Source organism: Acanthochromis polyacanthus, chromosome 1 (assembly GCF_021347895.1).
Source record: "Acanthochromis polyacanthus isolate Apoly-LR-REF ecotype Palm Island chromosome 1, KAUST_Apoly_ChrSc, whole genome shotgun sequence".
NCBI classification, from domain to species: Eukaryota; Metazoa; Chordata; class Actinopteri; family Pomacentridae; genus Acanthochromis; species Acanthochromis polyacanthus.
The window spans coordinates 67646754-67663904 of record NC_067113.1 but is presented as its reverse complement, the minus strand read 5'-3'; the positions used below and the strand labels follow the sequence as shown (position 1 = coordinate 67663904).

The following is a 17151-nucleotide window of genomic DNA, read 5'->3' as shown; positions in this document are numbered from 1 at the left end:
AGGGAGAGAGAGAGAGACAGAGATTGCTTTAAATGTAAAACAAATAAAAATAGATGAATTTAAAGAGAAACACGTTTCTGTACAATTTGGAAAACTGAAAAATACAGGCATCTGGGCCATAGACTGTACATGAAGACATTCTGCTATTTGGGCAAAATTTTCCACATCTAGGCTACTTGATACTTTAATCATTGAATTAAAACAACGGGGAAAACAATGGTTAACTCTGAACAAAAAAATGAGTGGATCCTCGTGAGTGTGAGTGTTGCTGTTTTTGACCCTTTAAACTGCGGGACGAAGCCCAAACAGAACTAACTTCCATAATCCGACGTGACACGATGCTTGTCATTGGCGCCGCCTCGTGACCATCAGCGGGCGGTGGAGCGGCCACGGCGGCAGCTTTCGGTAAACTTCGGCTTGAACCGTCCGTCAACGAAAGAGTCCGAGCCAGAGCGGGGCTGTCCGGAACATCCGGCTGGAGCTTCTCAACATAAACAGCAATGGCGGAGGCAGCAGCAGCGTCTACGGCGGCTTCACCAGTAACAGGAGGTTGGACTAAACACGTAACCTGCAGGTAAGACCAGATAATCGAAGAGGATGATATCGTTTATCGCTTGACTCCCGAATAGTGGTGATACGGCGGTTGGCGAGCGACTGACAGCTCAATGTTTGTCGGCTCGGCTCGGCTCAGCTGTTGGTTAGCTAGCTGTAGCGTCACTAGACTCCTGTGTTGTTATGTTCACTGTGTTGTGGTCACAGAGCAGACTAGCGTGGTAGGTTAGCAGACAGCTTGGTAGCTACGTTTTCACCAGACAACTCGACCAACATGTATGTTAAACTATAAAGCCAGATCACATAGGACAACTGTTATGCAACAAAATCCAAATAAAATCCTTTACGCTAATGTTGACTATCATTTTATAGGCACCCTGTGTACTTTCACTTTACAACTAGCTAATTGTCCTACGTTTAAACCACGTTGTGCGCTTCGGTTTCACGTTGGTAATAGCACCTTCTAGGTTCTACATTCAGACTATCTTTGCTATCGTTGTTAATCGAGATTTTTTTATGCTGTACCCGTTCCATTGGTTGGTTTATTGGCCTGTAAAAGTTAAAGATGACACATTCACATAGCTGCGGACATGAATTCCGTTAGAATTCTAGTATGTGTCCTTGGAAGTTTGCTATGGTGGGGTGTTTATTGGTGTTCCGGCATACGGTGGGCTTACCAACACAGAGCATGAATCTATGAAGGTAAGCAGACCCAGAGGACACATTCCGGGAGTAGGTCAGAGGGTAGGGATGGAGCTGTTTGTAAATACAAGGATGAATAGTGGTTAATTTGCATATGGTTGCTAGTCAGTGACAGAAGGTAATACAACAAAGAACAAAATGTAACTGAATCAAGAGGTCTGGGTAGGCAGTAAGAGGGGAGGGGGTCTGGCAAACATGCAAATAACAAAGGTGCAACAACACAAGGTAAGAGGGGGATCTGACAGACAGTACCAAATAATTAAAGATGAAAGAACTGTGGATAACCGTGGGAGTAACAGAAGATATCTGTAGCAAAAGGTGTGTTGTTTTCTTCATCCTATGACAAAAGAAAACATATTTGAACCAGACAACTTTTTTTTTCCAGGTATTTCATGCACGGTCTTTGCAAAGAAGGAGACAACTGTCGATATTCTCACGATCTGACCAGCAGCAAACCAGCAGCCATGATCTGCAAGTTCTTTCAGAATGGAAACTGTGTGTTTGGAGACCATTGCAGGTAAAGCTAAAACCAAAATATAATAAGTACTTGACTCAGATCTGGATGTAGTAACAAAATAGTGGATGTTTACACTGTGTTGGCATGTTCAGAGTCAGCCGTTACAGCCTGGTGAAGTGCCCCCAGTTGTCAGATGTGCTGTATTCGAACTGCCTTTCTAAATGTGGCTGTGCTCTCAGCCTCATGGCAGCAGGCGTTGTTGCAGGCAAGGTTTCCTAGAAGTGTTGCGGCCTGCTCCTCAAGTGGATCTGACACCTGAGACTGCTGCTTTCTTATATCAACATGCTGTTTGTCTGTGTGTGGCAGCTCCACGCAGGGCTGAGCAGTCCGACTAGCTCGTCTGTCCTCACCGCTTTTTTCTGTTGTATTGGAAAATGCAGATTTTAAATGTTATTTTTTCAAGCTGTTGTATGTTTCACTTTCCAACATGAGCTTTGTTTTGGCTGTGACCCTCGGCCTTGTCGACATGAAAGGAACAACAATTCAGGAACACACAGGGATGTGTGCTAAATATATGCAAACTTTAAAATATTGTTTTGGGAAAATGTTGGATGTTTTATCTTATAGAAATTCTACTTATAGGATACACATAAGTGTTTGAAAATTAAAAAAAAAATTTTTTTTGAAGGACCACATCACTGTGATAGGGTTAACAATGAGTAAGATTAAGTGTCAAATATGAAAAGCAAGAAATTGTTACGTTTCTAAGAAAGAACAGTAAATACTGCCCACAACAGTTTCACAGATTCAAAATTGCTCTTTCCAATATCAGTTGGAAACCCAGAGGTTTTCTGTTTGCCATCATCGAAGACTAAGCAAACCAGTAAATATTTACATTTAGAAGAATATTAGTTAGTGTCGACATGGTGAAAGTATGTTCCAAACTAAGCTTTAGAGACTTTATACTTGGTTAACTGAAATAAATAAAAATCACGTGTTTTCACCAAAGATCAAGCTGACAGAAGATGTTGAGTGTGAGTTGCAGACTTAGGGTGAAGACAGGGTACAACCTGAGGGCTACTCCAAAGCAAATTTTACATAGCCAGGCTTTATTTGTGTAATTCAGCTTGACAGAAACTAACGATCCAGTCAGAGTTAACGACTATCATGAAGATTTTTATCCCCTTTCTTTGTCAATTCAGGCTTTCTGCTTCAGGCTCTGAGCTCCTTCACTCTTCTTCTGCACAGAATGCACTGATGGCGTCCCGCCTGCTTCAGTCAACAGGCTGTTTTAATGGAGGGCTACATGAAAATCTAGAACATTTTGACAGCTACCACAAATGATGCTTGACAGGAATGCTGGTAGAAAACTATCAAACATGTACAACATATTTATTGTACAGGTCAATACACCCACTAATTTCTAATGCCACAGCTGCACATTAAAGCTGTGAAACTTAAAACTTCATATATTTAAACACAACATTTTATCAAGGTGCGTTTAGGTCTGACACAGTCTCATAATGCAGGAAATCACTTTAAATTTTGGCCTAATCAAGTGAAACTCATGGTGTTGATTGAATATTTACTGTCATAGATTCTAATAGAATGGTCTGTGTTCTATCAGCTGCCCTACCTATAAATGGAATGAGTAGCAAATCAAGACCAAACAAAGAAATGTATTTCTGCAGTCTGCTTCATGTGTGAGGTAGTTTGGAGTGGTTTCTTGTAATATTGATTAAGCTACAAGCAATAATACTGGGGGCCTAGCAGTCTGCACATTTTGAACGTGCACTGCAATAATATGTCGTAAGTGGGTTCAAACATGCAGTAGTGCGGTGCTTTTGAGAAATGGATTAGGCTCCCAGTCTGTTGTCAAGCTTGAGTGTACCCAGACAGCAGTAGCCGTGTGTACAGACAATGCCTGCTCCATGTCTGGGAATCCAGACATGGAGCAGGCATTGTCCCATGTCTGGGATGCATCAAATACTCACATACTTGATCATTTTTTCTTGAATAGTCAATCGATTTCCTAAAGGAAGCCTTTAGAGTAGTATACAGACACATGGTCACATTCCTTCATCTTTGTGATGGGGTAGCAGTAAGGAGGGTTTCCTCATTATTTGCATGACCCCTTGGGGCTGTGCACCCTGTATTAAAAGCCCAGAGAAAGGCTCTCGCTGTGGGGGTGTATTATAGTTGAATTCCCTGGGCTCTGTCTATTGTGATGGACTCTGTCTCGCTCTCTCATTCTGTCTCTGTCTCTCTCTCTCTCTCTCTCTCTCTCTCTCTCTCCTGCAGCCACCAGGGCCAGACAGAGTGCACTGCAGCCTGCATGGCAATTAGATAACACTCTCTGTTTCACTCCTGTTCTCTTTCTCATAGCTGCTCCCCTCTCCCCTCCCTTCCTGTGCTGTTGCAGGGGTCCCCAGGTTCACTGTGCTGCAGCACCCTCCTCTCTAACTTCTGTAGACTTAGCTCTAGCAGCCCCCACTTGTCCAACGCTTCGGTGGCTTTCTGGGAACAGACTGGTTAACGGTGTGTTCTGACAGAATTTGCTATCATGTCGGAGGCTGCAGGAGGGACAGGACAGGTCTTCCTTTTGCATGCCTGCGTGCTGCCATGGCCTGTTCATCATGCTGTATTGTAGCTATGGAATTGTCTTGTTTTCTATGCTGAGGCCCTTCTACTTCTACTTTGATGTGCGAACAGGCAGACAAACTAATGCCAATCGTCACATAACTCCACTGTGTTCCTTGGTGGAGTAGTAAAAAACCCATTCTGGAAGAAGGCCCTGGGTGATACTTATATGTGTACATCTGTGAATTCTATATAGGCTTTTCCTTGTTTGCTAATTAACAGATTTAGACGTTATCTGTTATGCTTCTGCAGCATTTTCTATCTTTAAAAGACTCGAGTTCTGTGCGCAATTCAAGACTTTCAGAGTAACCTTCACATGAAAACAACCTAGCAGGGAAAATCATGTTATACATCCCTGTTATTATTTACAGGGCAACAAGAAAGCCAAAATATTTTTTATGTGAAAACACTGAAAGGACCATTTGAAAACACAGTGTCTATCCTGTCTTTGACAGTGGCATCAAACTAAAAACTATTTTTTAGTTGACATTTGGTACACTCATTTTAGCTCTAATATTGCACTAACGCATAAATGATAACTCATTATTTTATACAACAGACTTGTGGTTTCCTTAGCATCTGATAGAGGTGCACTAGTTCTGTTTGTAACACATACAGTTAACTTTTGTATATTCAGTATTATGTTATTTCGAAAAGTGCTCTAAGTGTTGTTCAAAACTATTATTTTGTCAAATCACAAGCATCTCCAAAGCAAGTAGGCACGTCAGCCACAGCTCCCCTCACACAGTTCAGGTTTGATTTACTCCCAAAAAGGTTGTACACACGTGGACAAAATTGTTGGTACCCCTCAGATAAAGAAGGAAAAACCCACAATTCTCACTGAAATCACTTGAAACTCACAAAAGTAACAATAAATAAAAATTTATTGAAAATTAAATAATCAAAATCAGCCATCACTTTTGAATTGTTGATTAACATAATTATTTAAAAAAACAAACTAATGAAATAGGGCTGGACAAAAATGATGGTACCCATAACTTAATATTTTGTTGCACAACCTTTTGAGGCAATCACTGCAATTAAACGATTTCTGTATTTGTCAGTGAGCGTTCTGCAGCTGTCAACAGGTATTTTGGCCCACTCCTCATGAGCAAGCAGCTCCAGTTGTCTCAGGTTTGATGGGTGTCTTCTCCAAATGGCATGTTTCAGCTCCTTCCACATATGTTCAATGGGATTCAGATCTGGGCTCATAGAAGGCCACTTTAGAATAGTCCAACGCTTTTCTCTCAGCCATTCTTGGGTGTTTTTGGCTGTGTGTTTTGGATCGTTGTCCTGTTGGAAGACCCATGACCTGCGACTGAGACCAAGCTTTCTGACACTAGGCAGCACATTTCTCTCCAGAATGCCTTGATAGTCTTCAGATTTCATCGTACCTTGCACACTTTCAAGACACCCTGTGCCAGATGCAGCAAAGCAGCCCCAAAACATTACTGAGCCTCCTCCATGTTTCACCGTAGGGACGGTGTTCTTTTCTTCGTATGCTTGGTTTTTGAGTCTATGAACATAGAGTTGATGTGCCTTACCAAAAAGCTCCAGTTTGGTCTCATCTGTCCAAAGGACATTCTCCCAGAAGCTTTGTGGCTTGTCAACATGCATTTTTGCAAATTCCAGTCTGGCTTTTTTATGAGTTTTTTTCAGCAGTGGTGTCCTCCTTGGTCGTCTCCCATGAAGTCCACTTTGGCTCAAACAACGACGAATGGTGCGATCTGACACTGATGTACCTTGGCCTTGGAGTTCACCTTTAATTTCTTTGGAGGTTGCTCTGGGCTCTTTGGATACAATTCCAACGATCCGTCTCTTCAATTTGTCATCAATTTTCCTCTTGCGGCCACGTCCAGGGAGGTTGGCTACTGTCCCGTGGGTCTTGAACTTCTGAATAATATGAGCCACTGTTGTCACAGGAACTTCAAGCTGTTTAGAGATGGTCTTATAGCCTTTACCTTTAAGATGTTTGTCTATAATTTTTTTTCGGATGTCCTGGGACAATTCTCTCCTTCGCTTTCTGTTGTCCATGTTCAGTGTGGTACACACCTTTTCACCAAACAGCAGGGTGACTACTTGTCTCCCTTTAAATAGGCAGACTGACTGATTATGAGTTTGGAAACACCTGTGATGTCAATTAAATGACACACCTGAGTTAATCATGTCACTCTGGTCAAATAGTTTTCAATCTTTTATAGAGGTACCATCATTTTTGTCCAGGCCTGTTTCATTAGTTTGTTTTTTTAAATAATTATGTTAATCAACAATTCAAAAGTAATGGCTGTTTTTGATTATTTAATTTTCAATAAATTTTTATTTATTGTTACTTTTTTGAGTTTCAAGTGATTTCAGTGAGAATTGTGGGTTTTTCCTTCTTTAACTGAGGGGTACCAACAATTTTGTCCACGTGTGTATACACAAGCTGGAGCAAAGATTAATACAGCCTCAATCATGAGCCCATTTTAATTCTGCTCCGGTTGAAACTTCTTATAGTCACTAATGCATGAGTGTTTGGAACAGTACAGTAGTCCCCTTCACATTGTAACTGCCCTGGTCTGATGTCTTCTTTCAGGTTTGAACACTGTAAATCAACAAAGCACGAGGAGCCGCCAACCTCGCAGATGCTGCCTCTGCCCTCCACCTCGCTGGCTGGCCCCTCAGACCCTGAACCCAGCGGACCAACACCTGGGTCAGGCGTACAAGACTGGGTCAATGCTGCTGAGTTTGTTCCTGGACAGCCGTACTGTGGGCGGGGTGAGTGACCAACATTGGTAACATTATCGTTGATATTGATTAGCACACTTTCCTGGCATTTATGATGGTTTGGTTGTTTTCCTAAAGTCACGGTTGATGTTTACCATGGATACCTGGCCAGTTGATGATCATTAACCCTTTGATGCGCAACATTGGTCAAAAATGACCCAAATTCAATGGAAATGGGTATCTTCTGACCCATACTGTGCATCAAAGGGTTCTTCACTCAATAGACTCAGCCCTGTTCTCTCTTTGTGTTCCCACTGTAGTAGTGTAGCATAACATTTGCTCAAGCTAACTGAGTTTTCCAGAGTGTAAAATTAACTCAAATGTAAATGAGCTTACTTTGATTCAAACAAATGTAGTTGTGGGCTAACCCACCAGACCAAGGCCACCTGAACTTTCTGGCCTCCAAGTAAATTTTGTGATCCATAACATTTCATCTGAACAGTCATGGAGAACCCATTCAAGGTCCTGTGTTGTGAAAACACATTTGTGTTTAGACACAAACTTGGAGAATAAACTTGAAGCTTTAAAAATGTGAGGTCACATACATCGCTGTCATTCCTTTGGCTCCTTACAATGAAGCAGCTTCTCAGCTTTACAAACCAATGTGAGGTTTTTCCAGTTTCAATATCAAAATTGTAGTCTTTGAGGTAAACACTTGCATAACTCTGCCTCCTTATTGACCACTTTTTTCTGAGATGAGCAGCTGCTTCACAGTTTTATTTCCTCATTAGATCTGCTAGCTTTTGTCAGAACTACAAGCAAGGTAGACCAAATGTTCTGCTGTTGGCTGTAAGTGAACACAAGAGTCATTATGCACACTCAGAAACTGAGGAACTGAAGACCAAGTGGATTCATCTTAGTTTTGATGACAATGTCACTACAATAACAAAAAAACACCTTTGTATCAGCATGTTGCATGACTAATGTGACTAATGTTACCATTAATCAGAAGTGGTGGCAACATAAAGATCAATACGAAACTGATAAATGCAGATTGAGTGTGGGTTGCTGTGTTTTCATCTTGCCTTCAATGCAGCCTAAACTCATACATTTGTTCTGTCTCTGCTCACATGTAGTGTATTTTTTCGAGCAGACTTCCTAATAAGGCTGCTGTCATTTCCATATTTATTTTGACATTTCTGTCAGACAATGGGACTTTTTACTAATGCCATATAGCTTGCACTGTGGATTTGAGCCATCCACTGTCATGTGAAGATGCAGACCAGCTGAAATTCTGAATTCATGGTCCCGTTTAAATTTTCAGGTTGGCAAAGTTGCGTTTTGAGTCTTAAAATGTTTTGTCTTGGTTGTGATGTGTTGTGTGTGCAGCTGAGCCAGTGAAGGTGGAGAACTCCCTTCCACTCATCGAGGAGTTTGACAGTGATGCAGTGCTGGACAGCAAAGAGCTGAGGAAACAGCTCTGTCCGTACGCTGCAGTTGGAGAGTGTCGCTACGGAATCAACTGTGCCTATCTCCACGGTGATGTGTGTGACATGTGTGGCCTCCAGGTGCTCCACCCCACTGACAACACCCAGCGCTCAGACCACACTAAGGTACAGTTACAGTCACATCCTGCTGGTGGATGCACATTCGCCACTAGATTACTCATTAATCATTGGAGATGAAGTTAAAACATTTACAGACAGAATATCAGGGGTGCTTTCAAACTCACCAGGTGTAAAGGTGCATTGTATTCATCGCTTTGGTCTTGGGGACTGTGGCTAATATCTAGATTTCATAGCTACTGCTCTCACTGAATTTCCTCCATGTTTCAGAATCATCAGCAGCATTTTTACATGCATTTTTGCCTCATTATCAGTTTTGCTAATATAGTCCACAGTTTGAGTTTTAGAGGCCATTCTCCTGCCTACAGTCTTATGGGTCTACATTGGTTGGTACATGTTGCTTCCCTCTCAAAAACAAAAACAGGACCTTCGACAAATGTGTAATTGTGGAGCTGACCTAATCGAGTAAGATGGTCATTACACTGTTCCCTTCATTTGTGACGTCTCTCCACGACGCGTCTGCATCTACCATCAGACTGTGCAATTCCTGAAACTAATGAGAAGCAATCGGCTACAGAGGAGACATCTCACTGTGGTGGAGTAACAACAACACTCATGATTGTATCGTGCTGTTGTAGAGTGTCTCAAGCAAACTTAGGTGGAACACTTTAGAATAGAATAGAATATCCTGCATTTGAATTTGAGTGAGTCTAAAAAGGACCAAGCTGTGATGGCTAGACAACTGGGTCAGCGCATCTCCAGAACTGCAGCTCTTGTGGTGTTTCTGGTCTTCAGTGGTCAGGATCTATCAAAAGTGGTCCAAGAAAGGAACAGTGGTGAACCAGCAATAGGTTCGTGGGCGGCCAAAGTTCACTGATGTACGTGGAGAGTGAAGGCTGGCCCGTGTGGTTCGACCTAACAGACGAGCTACTGTTGCTCAGGTTAATGAAGAAGTTAAAGCTGGTTCTGATTGAAAGATGTCAGAATACACAGAGCATCACAATTTGTTCCATATTGTTACCAGTCAGGGTGTTCATACTGATCCCTGTCCACCACCAAAAGCACCAACAATGGACACATGAGCATCAGAACTGGACCACAGAGCAATGGAAGAAGGTGTTCTGGTCTGATGAATCACATTTTCTGTTATATCGTGGATGGCCAAGTGTGTCGCTTACCTCCACACATGGCACCAGGATGCACTATGGGAAGAAGGCAAGCTGGTAGAGGCAGTGTGATGCTTTGGGTAATGTTCTGCTGGGAAACTTTGGGTCCTGCCGTCCATGCTGATGTTACTTTGACGCATACCACCTACCTAAGCATTGTTGCAGACCATGTACACCCTTTCCTGGAAACGGTATTCCTCAGCCTCCAAACTCCCCAGATCTCAATCCAATCCAGCATCTGTGGGATGTGCTGGACAAAGAAGTCAGATCCATGGAGGCCCACCTCACAACTTCCAGGACTTAAAGGATCTGCTCCTAACATCTTGGTGCCAGATACCACAGCACACCTTCTAGTGGAGTCCATGCCTCGGCGGGTCAGAACTGTTTTGGCTGCAAAAGGGGGTCATCATGTAATGCCTGATGTGTGTATTTTTGACTTGTAACTAGTTGTTGGTAATGAGGAAGAAAGCGAGGCGATAAATACATCTCTAACAGAGTTACTTGTCTCAGATTAGTAAATATGTGTATTGCAGGTGTCAGAGCTCTGTACCGTTGCACTCTTAAAATCTCTCTCCAATCATCAATCAAACCTATAAAAACTCATTTTTGTGTATCAAAGTCACATTTTTCGACATTTGTGTTAATGAAAGTGAAACCCTTTCTGCCTTTAAAAGGCTAATATGTAACTCTACGCCACATTTAGAATGTGCAGATCTATGGACCCATTTCCTCTCTCTCCATCCACCCCTGAAACTTGAGCTCACAAAATCATCCATCTGTTTAAACACTGTTTAAAAAGAAACTCTACACTACACAATGGCAAGTAGTAATATTGGAGTAATTCACCGATGCATGTTGAAATTGAAAAGCAACTTTAAAGATGTATAATGATATCGAAAGCCTCACCCTGCAAGTGGACAGGATTGGTTTCTTAGGTTAGTTAAGTATGATACGTTCTGTGGTGTTATGGCTTAACTGTTTCCTCTCCTAGGCATGTATTGAAGCCCACGAGAAAGACATGGAGATTTCATTTGCCATCCAACGCAGCAAGGATATGATGTGTGGTGTATGTATGGAGGTGGTGTTTGAGAAGGCCAACCCAAGTGAGCGCCGCTTTGGCATCCTCTCCAACTGCAATCACTGCTACTGTCTAAAGTGCATTCGCAAGTGGAGGAGTGCCAAGCAGTTTGAGAGCAAAATCATCAAGTGAGTTGATCTCCCCTTTTATTAACTAGAGAAAGAAGGACAATCTGTGAAGTATAGGTAAGATCAGTGGTACATTTGTACATAAATCTTCAAATATTTGTAAATCAAGTAGTTTGTGTGTACAACTTTAAATGCAATGCCCAGAAATGTACAAAGTCTATGTGACTGTCTAAAAAAACAAATGATATTTATTGTAGCATTCTGCGGGCTTTAAAATGGAAAATTTTAATTTCTAACTGTATTCCTGTTTGCCTCGAGTTTGCGCTTATTACTGTAGGAACACACTGTACAAAGCAACTGTCAGCCTGTAGCTGCTGGCAAATGATTGCAGAATCCCTCTTTGTTATAAAGCAACAATTTTCTCTATACCGGAAGTTTAAATTTTAAAAAAGTTATTTATTAATTTTTTTGTCTTATTTATTTCTGTTTTCTATTTTTTTTCAGGTCCTGTCCAGAGTGCCGAATCACATCCAACTTTGTCATCCCAAGCGAGTACTGGGTGGAAGATAAGGATGACAAACAGAAACTCATCCAGAAATACAAGGATGGCATGGGGTACAAAAATCATGTTCTACACTTAGTAACCTCAGAGGAAGCACCTCTGTACACTCAGGTCACAAACCTAAATAATAAGAGTATACACTGAAGCCTGATTGCTGACAGCCAGCATGTTGCTGTGTTCCTGCATTAAACAAAATGCCAGCCAGTGTTTTGTCTAGTGTGCAAACTGACAAAGATTTTCTTTTTTATGTAAGTTTCAGAACTGAAACTGTTATTTGTTCCATTTAATTAGGCACTTTTAAAGTATAGTAAGTATATGCTTTAAAAATTCATTATTTTTTCCTGCAGAATGAAACAGATATTGAATAGAAAACTGTGACGGGTGGATATCATCAGAATCATGAGTGAGATGGTGATTCTGCAGGGGAGTGGGCAGCAACAGTGGAAACTCTACAGGGTGGGGGCAGATATAGGTTCAAAGAAAAATGTTTTCTTCATTTCATTTGTTCAAATTCCACTCAGAATATAGTCGTCACCTGTAGATGAAATTGTATTGCTAGGCCCCTCTGCTGTGCTGTCATATTTTCGAGTTCTGTGTTTGTGTGAGTCACAGGACGGTCTGACTTGCTGTGTTTCTGGTTTCCTTTTGTCTTCTCCAGGAGTAAAGCATGTAGATACTTTGATGAGGGTCGTGGAACCTGCCCTTTTGGCTCAAACTGCTTTTACAAGCATGCCTTTCCTGATGGACGACTGGAAGAAGCTCAACCTCAGCGAAGACAGAACGGATCCAACAGCAGGAACCGGGTAACAGTTGTCAATTCCTCATGAAACAGCCAGGACTTACACATGGAATCTTAGCTAGGTTCTACAGAGCACTTTATAACATGTTTCTCATTCTAATTCTCACATACTGTCATGCAAGGTGCCTGTCTGCCATCAGGAACAACTTAGCGTTCAGTGTCTTGCTTCCTTCAGCATGTGGAGAGGCCAACATTCTGATAAGTGGACAATCTGCTCTACTACCCGAGCCATGGACACACACTATTTGGATGTGTTCAAATGACATCATATCAATCAAAAATTTCATAGAATCTCTAACAGGCTTTCTCCACTGCTGGGACTTTGGACCACTCCTCTTTTGTACCGATTTCCAGGTCTTTGATTTGAAGTCTTCCTTTCTGTCACCTTGGCTCTCAGTTTCCACCCCAGATTCTTGACAGAATTTGGATCTGGACTTTGGCTGGGCCATGGCAAAAATGATCATAGTGTTGTCTGTTAACCATTTCTTCATCACTTTGGCCATGTGTTTCAGATCTTTGTCGTATTGACAGGTTCAGTGCTCCAAAGTTTATGTTTCTTGGCACATTAACTGAAAAACAGTCCAGAAGCATTGCATTCCCGCTACCAGGCTTGACTCTCGGGATAGTGTTCTTGGGGTTGAATGCCTCCAAAGCAAAGTGAAGCCACTTCCCTGTTTTCAGACAGCTCCATTTTCATCTTCTCCAACTTCAAGACCTAAGTGTCTTCTTCTTTTTCCAGGTGAGCTTTTGCAAAGGCTCCTGTGAAATCATGTGTGACTGTCTTGGAGAACCAGGATCTTCTTTGCTTTAAAATCCATTAGTGGTGCAATGGATCACTAAACTCACGGATCGGATCGGTCCTCAGATCAGGAGTCACAGATCGTATTATTTTTCGGATCAGCAAAAAGCAAAACAAAAAAAAAACAAATAAACATACGTTTTTTTCTGTTCATTATTAGATGTCACTTCAAATGTGTGGATGTGCTTCCACTGTCATATGGCTTTCTTATGCCACAGTGCCTACACACCGTCGCGGTTTTGTCCACTGACCTCTTTCCTTCATTGTCATATTTGACAGGGAAACCAAAATGCTCCCATAGAGGGGATTTAAGTGTCGCGGGGCATTCAAGCTCCTCCTTTCTCCGCTCGCCACAAGCTGCGTGCGGACGGAGCACAACTTTTTTTTTTTTTTTTTTTTTTTTTTTTTTTCAGAAATCGATCCGCGGGTCACGTGTGTGCCGAACCAATGATGTCGATCCGAACGGATCGCGGATCAATGATGATCCGTTGCACCACTAGTATCCATGGATGCCAGCCATGTGCAGTATCTGCTGAAATGTCTGCATTGTGATGGTGGTACCAGAACTGCTTATGTTCTTAAAGATGGTTGTGGTGGTTCTTGGATTCTTGTTTGCCTCTTGCACTACCATTCTTGCCACTGCATAGGGTAAAGTTTGGCCCTTTCAGATTCTTCACGATGTGGAACTCATTGACTTTGCTTCACTGTGACCGCTGGCACTAGAAAGCACTTGGATATGGCTTTATAGCCTTTTCCCACAGTGCTCAACCAGAGGTGTCATGAAGTTCTTTGGTTTTAGCCATGATTTGCAGTTGACTAGTAACTGACCAGAAACTACCGTATCAGCTCAGTATGTCGTGTTGTTTTGTTAGGTGTATTATTTTGCACTGGAACCCACTTTTAGCTAAAACCACATAGTCAGATGACTGGACAACACACTTTCTTGGATCCCCAGCAATACACCCACAAAGTGTTAAGTATATTGAATCAACAGTTGTCAATAAAAGCTAGAACAGACACACACAGACTCCTTTATAGTTGGATAATATCAACAGGAGACATATGGGAACATGACGTCTATACAAAAAAGGTGAATCTGATCTGTTCTTGCTAAATTAAAAATGTGTAAAAACTCTTCATCATTAATCACATTCAAGAAATGGTTTTCGACCCTAATAAATAATGCCTGTTTCAAACCAGTTTTTCATATTGAATACATTCTACTACTAAAATTTTTTTTTGTTTTAACTTCCAGTGGCCACACATGGATGTTTTTCTAGTGTGACTGCTGTAGTGCAGATTATACAAGACAGTAATAATAAACTAAGAATATAAAACAGTTATTAAATTCTTGTGTAAAGATGTTGTTTTACTTGGAAGAAAGTATGAGGTCAGTCAGTGTTCTGAAAATATCCTCATAATGGCTAAAACTGTCCCTCTTCCCGTAGAACTCGAGGCGAACACCACTGTGGGACATCTTTGACGAGCAGGAAAGCACCGACTCCTTTGACACCGAGGATGAGGAGATGGTGACGTTTGAGCTGAGCGAGATGCTTCTCATGCTGCTCGCCGCAGGAACCGATGATGAGGTAACAGATTCTGAGGATGAATGGGACTTGTTTCATGAGGAACTGGACGATTTCTACGAGATTTACCTATAGCAGCCTCCCACCCCCACCCCCACCCCAATTCATGTATACTAGACACTAGAATGGACTGTCTTGTGCGAGTGTTGGACAGTAGCTTTCCCCTCACCTTATGTATTGTGGCAGTGCCTTTAAGCAGGCCATTAATAAATGAACTTATAAAAGGTTTAAAAAAGACAAAAAAAATCCAACAAGTCAGTGCACTCGTGCTAAACATTTTCTAGGCATCTATCCTCGTGAGTCTTTCTTGTGCGGTTCGTGTTAAAAGGAAAAATGATAAGAAGAACTCAATATAAGATTTAGCAAGAATTATAACTTTCTTCAAAGAATAAACATTGTCAAGTTTATTTGTGGGTGTGAGTTTGACTTGTTTATCATCTACCCAGGTGTTGTACATACTTCTGAGACTCTGAGGATGCACTCAAACTTACTCAGCACCGTTTACTGTAATCCTGATGGGCATGTTGTAAGATTTTGAAGTTTTTTGAAGGCCGGTACTTCTTCTTTTTCTTTATCGAAGCTGCTGATAGCCAATTTCTTGTGCTGATGTTTATTAAATTTACCATCTTCATTGTCATGTTGTACTGAAAAATATTTCTCCACTCTCAATAATTTTATACTTACACTTTTCATTAAAGGACCTTTTATGGGTCATTTAGATCACAATGGAAGATAAAGTGTCTTTTAAAGTCCCAGGAAGGACAGCTGCCTCTGTTACCCTGAAACATCACCCACTGAGCAGCTCATTCATTTCTTTCCAGAATGAATGTTTAGCATGTAAATGAAACATGGTACAGGCAGCAAACTTTGGGACTGCAAAGATGAGGGAAAAGGCAGAATTCCTTTTCCACATTGGTCCAGATAAGGCTCAGTGTGATTATGAACTTGTATAATGATGTTGACTAGCGTGAGTCCACAGAGGGCTGCTCACAAACTGTGTGCTTAGTGCTTTCTAAGGCAGCTAGAAACCAATACTACTGAAAAAACAGTCTGTCCTTTTCTGTACACTGATCAGTTCCAACATTAAACCACCTGCCTAACATCGTGTAGTCCCTCCTCTTGTCTGACCAATCAGGGCATGCAGAGAGGACTCCCGATGTTCTCCTGCTGTGTCTCACTCTTTGGGTCCTTTGGGTAGATTGGGCTAATTTCAGCACATCCTGTTGATGCTCATTCAAACTGAGATCTGAGGAGTTAGGAGGCTGGGCCAACACCTATGACTTTTTGGGGGTGGGGGTTCCTTGAGCTGCTCAGTCACTGAAGTTTCTGGGTTACAGAGGTGGTGATCTGATCCAAAAGTTCACCTGTTTTTGTAGTCTTGGAAACAAAACACCTTTCAAAGAAGGATGAATTCAGTGTACAGTTGTCCTGCAAAGTGGTTTCCCAATGCTTCTGTGTGACTTTGATCAGAGTTCTCATGTAGTTCAGCGTAAAAATCCAACTGGCTGCATACATCAGCAGACTGCTTCATCAATCAAATAAAGAAAAAAAGATTGACCTTTTCATTTGACATCCGTCCGTGGATGCCTTTGGCACCAAAAGACAAGTCCTCCTCTACACCAAGCTAAAGAGTCGCCAGTTCAGATTAAAAAATCTTCAGCAGACTTAAAGTGCAAAGAATGTTGGAGTTGGGAGACATTTCATTTCCATTCACTGTTCTCTCTTGGCTTCCCTGAATATAGCATATTAAGCTTTGCTGCTGAGATGCTGACCCACAGACTCCTGACAGCTGGTGCCAACCTGTTGAACTCCTTTGGAATGCATATGTTTATACTGAAATGTGTGTTTTCTATGTTCCACAGCTATCATCTTAACTTGAAATTAAAGTTTATTATCAATCTCTGCTTTGTGTGAAGTCCAAATCTTTTCACTTTTCATGCTTAAGTACAATCATACAAGGATTTGAAGTTTAAAATTGTGTTTCTAAGGCCTCACTCTTCTAGTTTTTCATACTAAAGAATATAGGTTGCAGTTTTTTACAATGTGAGTCAATGCTGTGTTTTCAGCTTTTTGGGACTGCACCCTACAGGCCAGACAATATCATAAATGAATATGCTCCTTTAATTTCATTACTTGGTTTGACTAGATGTACTGTAGGACACCTCTGAGAGGTTAAAACTGGGTGATCAGCTCAAGACAACAGATGTATCATTGTTTTCCAGTTCTACCTATGAGGTGCAGGATCAGTGCTGCCTTTAACTTCACACTGAAAGTGCTTTTATGTTCTTCTACTACGCATTATTGTTTATCAAAGTAAAAATCATGACATTTCAAGATGTGAGCTTAAAAGTGCAGCAACTCTGCAATCGCATAACTTCTGCTTTCACAGACTTAGCAATACAGTAGTTTAAGAAACTGAATGATGCTCAATGTGAAATTCAGCTTTGGCCGACAGGACAGAGTGTAAGCAT

General features: G+C 41.5%; 1 protein-coding gene across 1 annotated transcript; it reads left to right on the top strand.

The window, feature by feature from the left end:
* Positions 1-431: 431 nt before the first annotated feature.
* On the top strand, positions 432-16583 carry mkrn1 (makorin, ring finger protein, 1). The gene is made up of 8 exons (XM_022219769.2): positions 432-574; positions 1640-1771; positions 6927-7108; positions 8447-8670; positions 10780-10994; positions 11439-11549; positions 12155-12299; positions 14543-16583. The coding sequence occupies exons 1-8, from the start codon at positions 501-503 to the stop codon at positions 14753-14755; spliced, it is 1296 nt and encodes a 431-aa protein (XP_022075461.1). The 5' UTR covers positions 432-500; the 3' UTR covers positions 14756-16583.
* Positions 16584-17151: the final 568 nt, after the last annotated feature.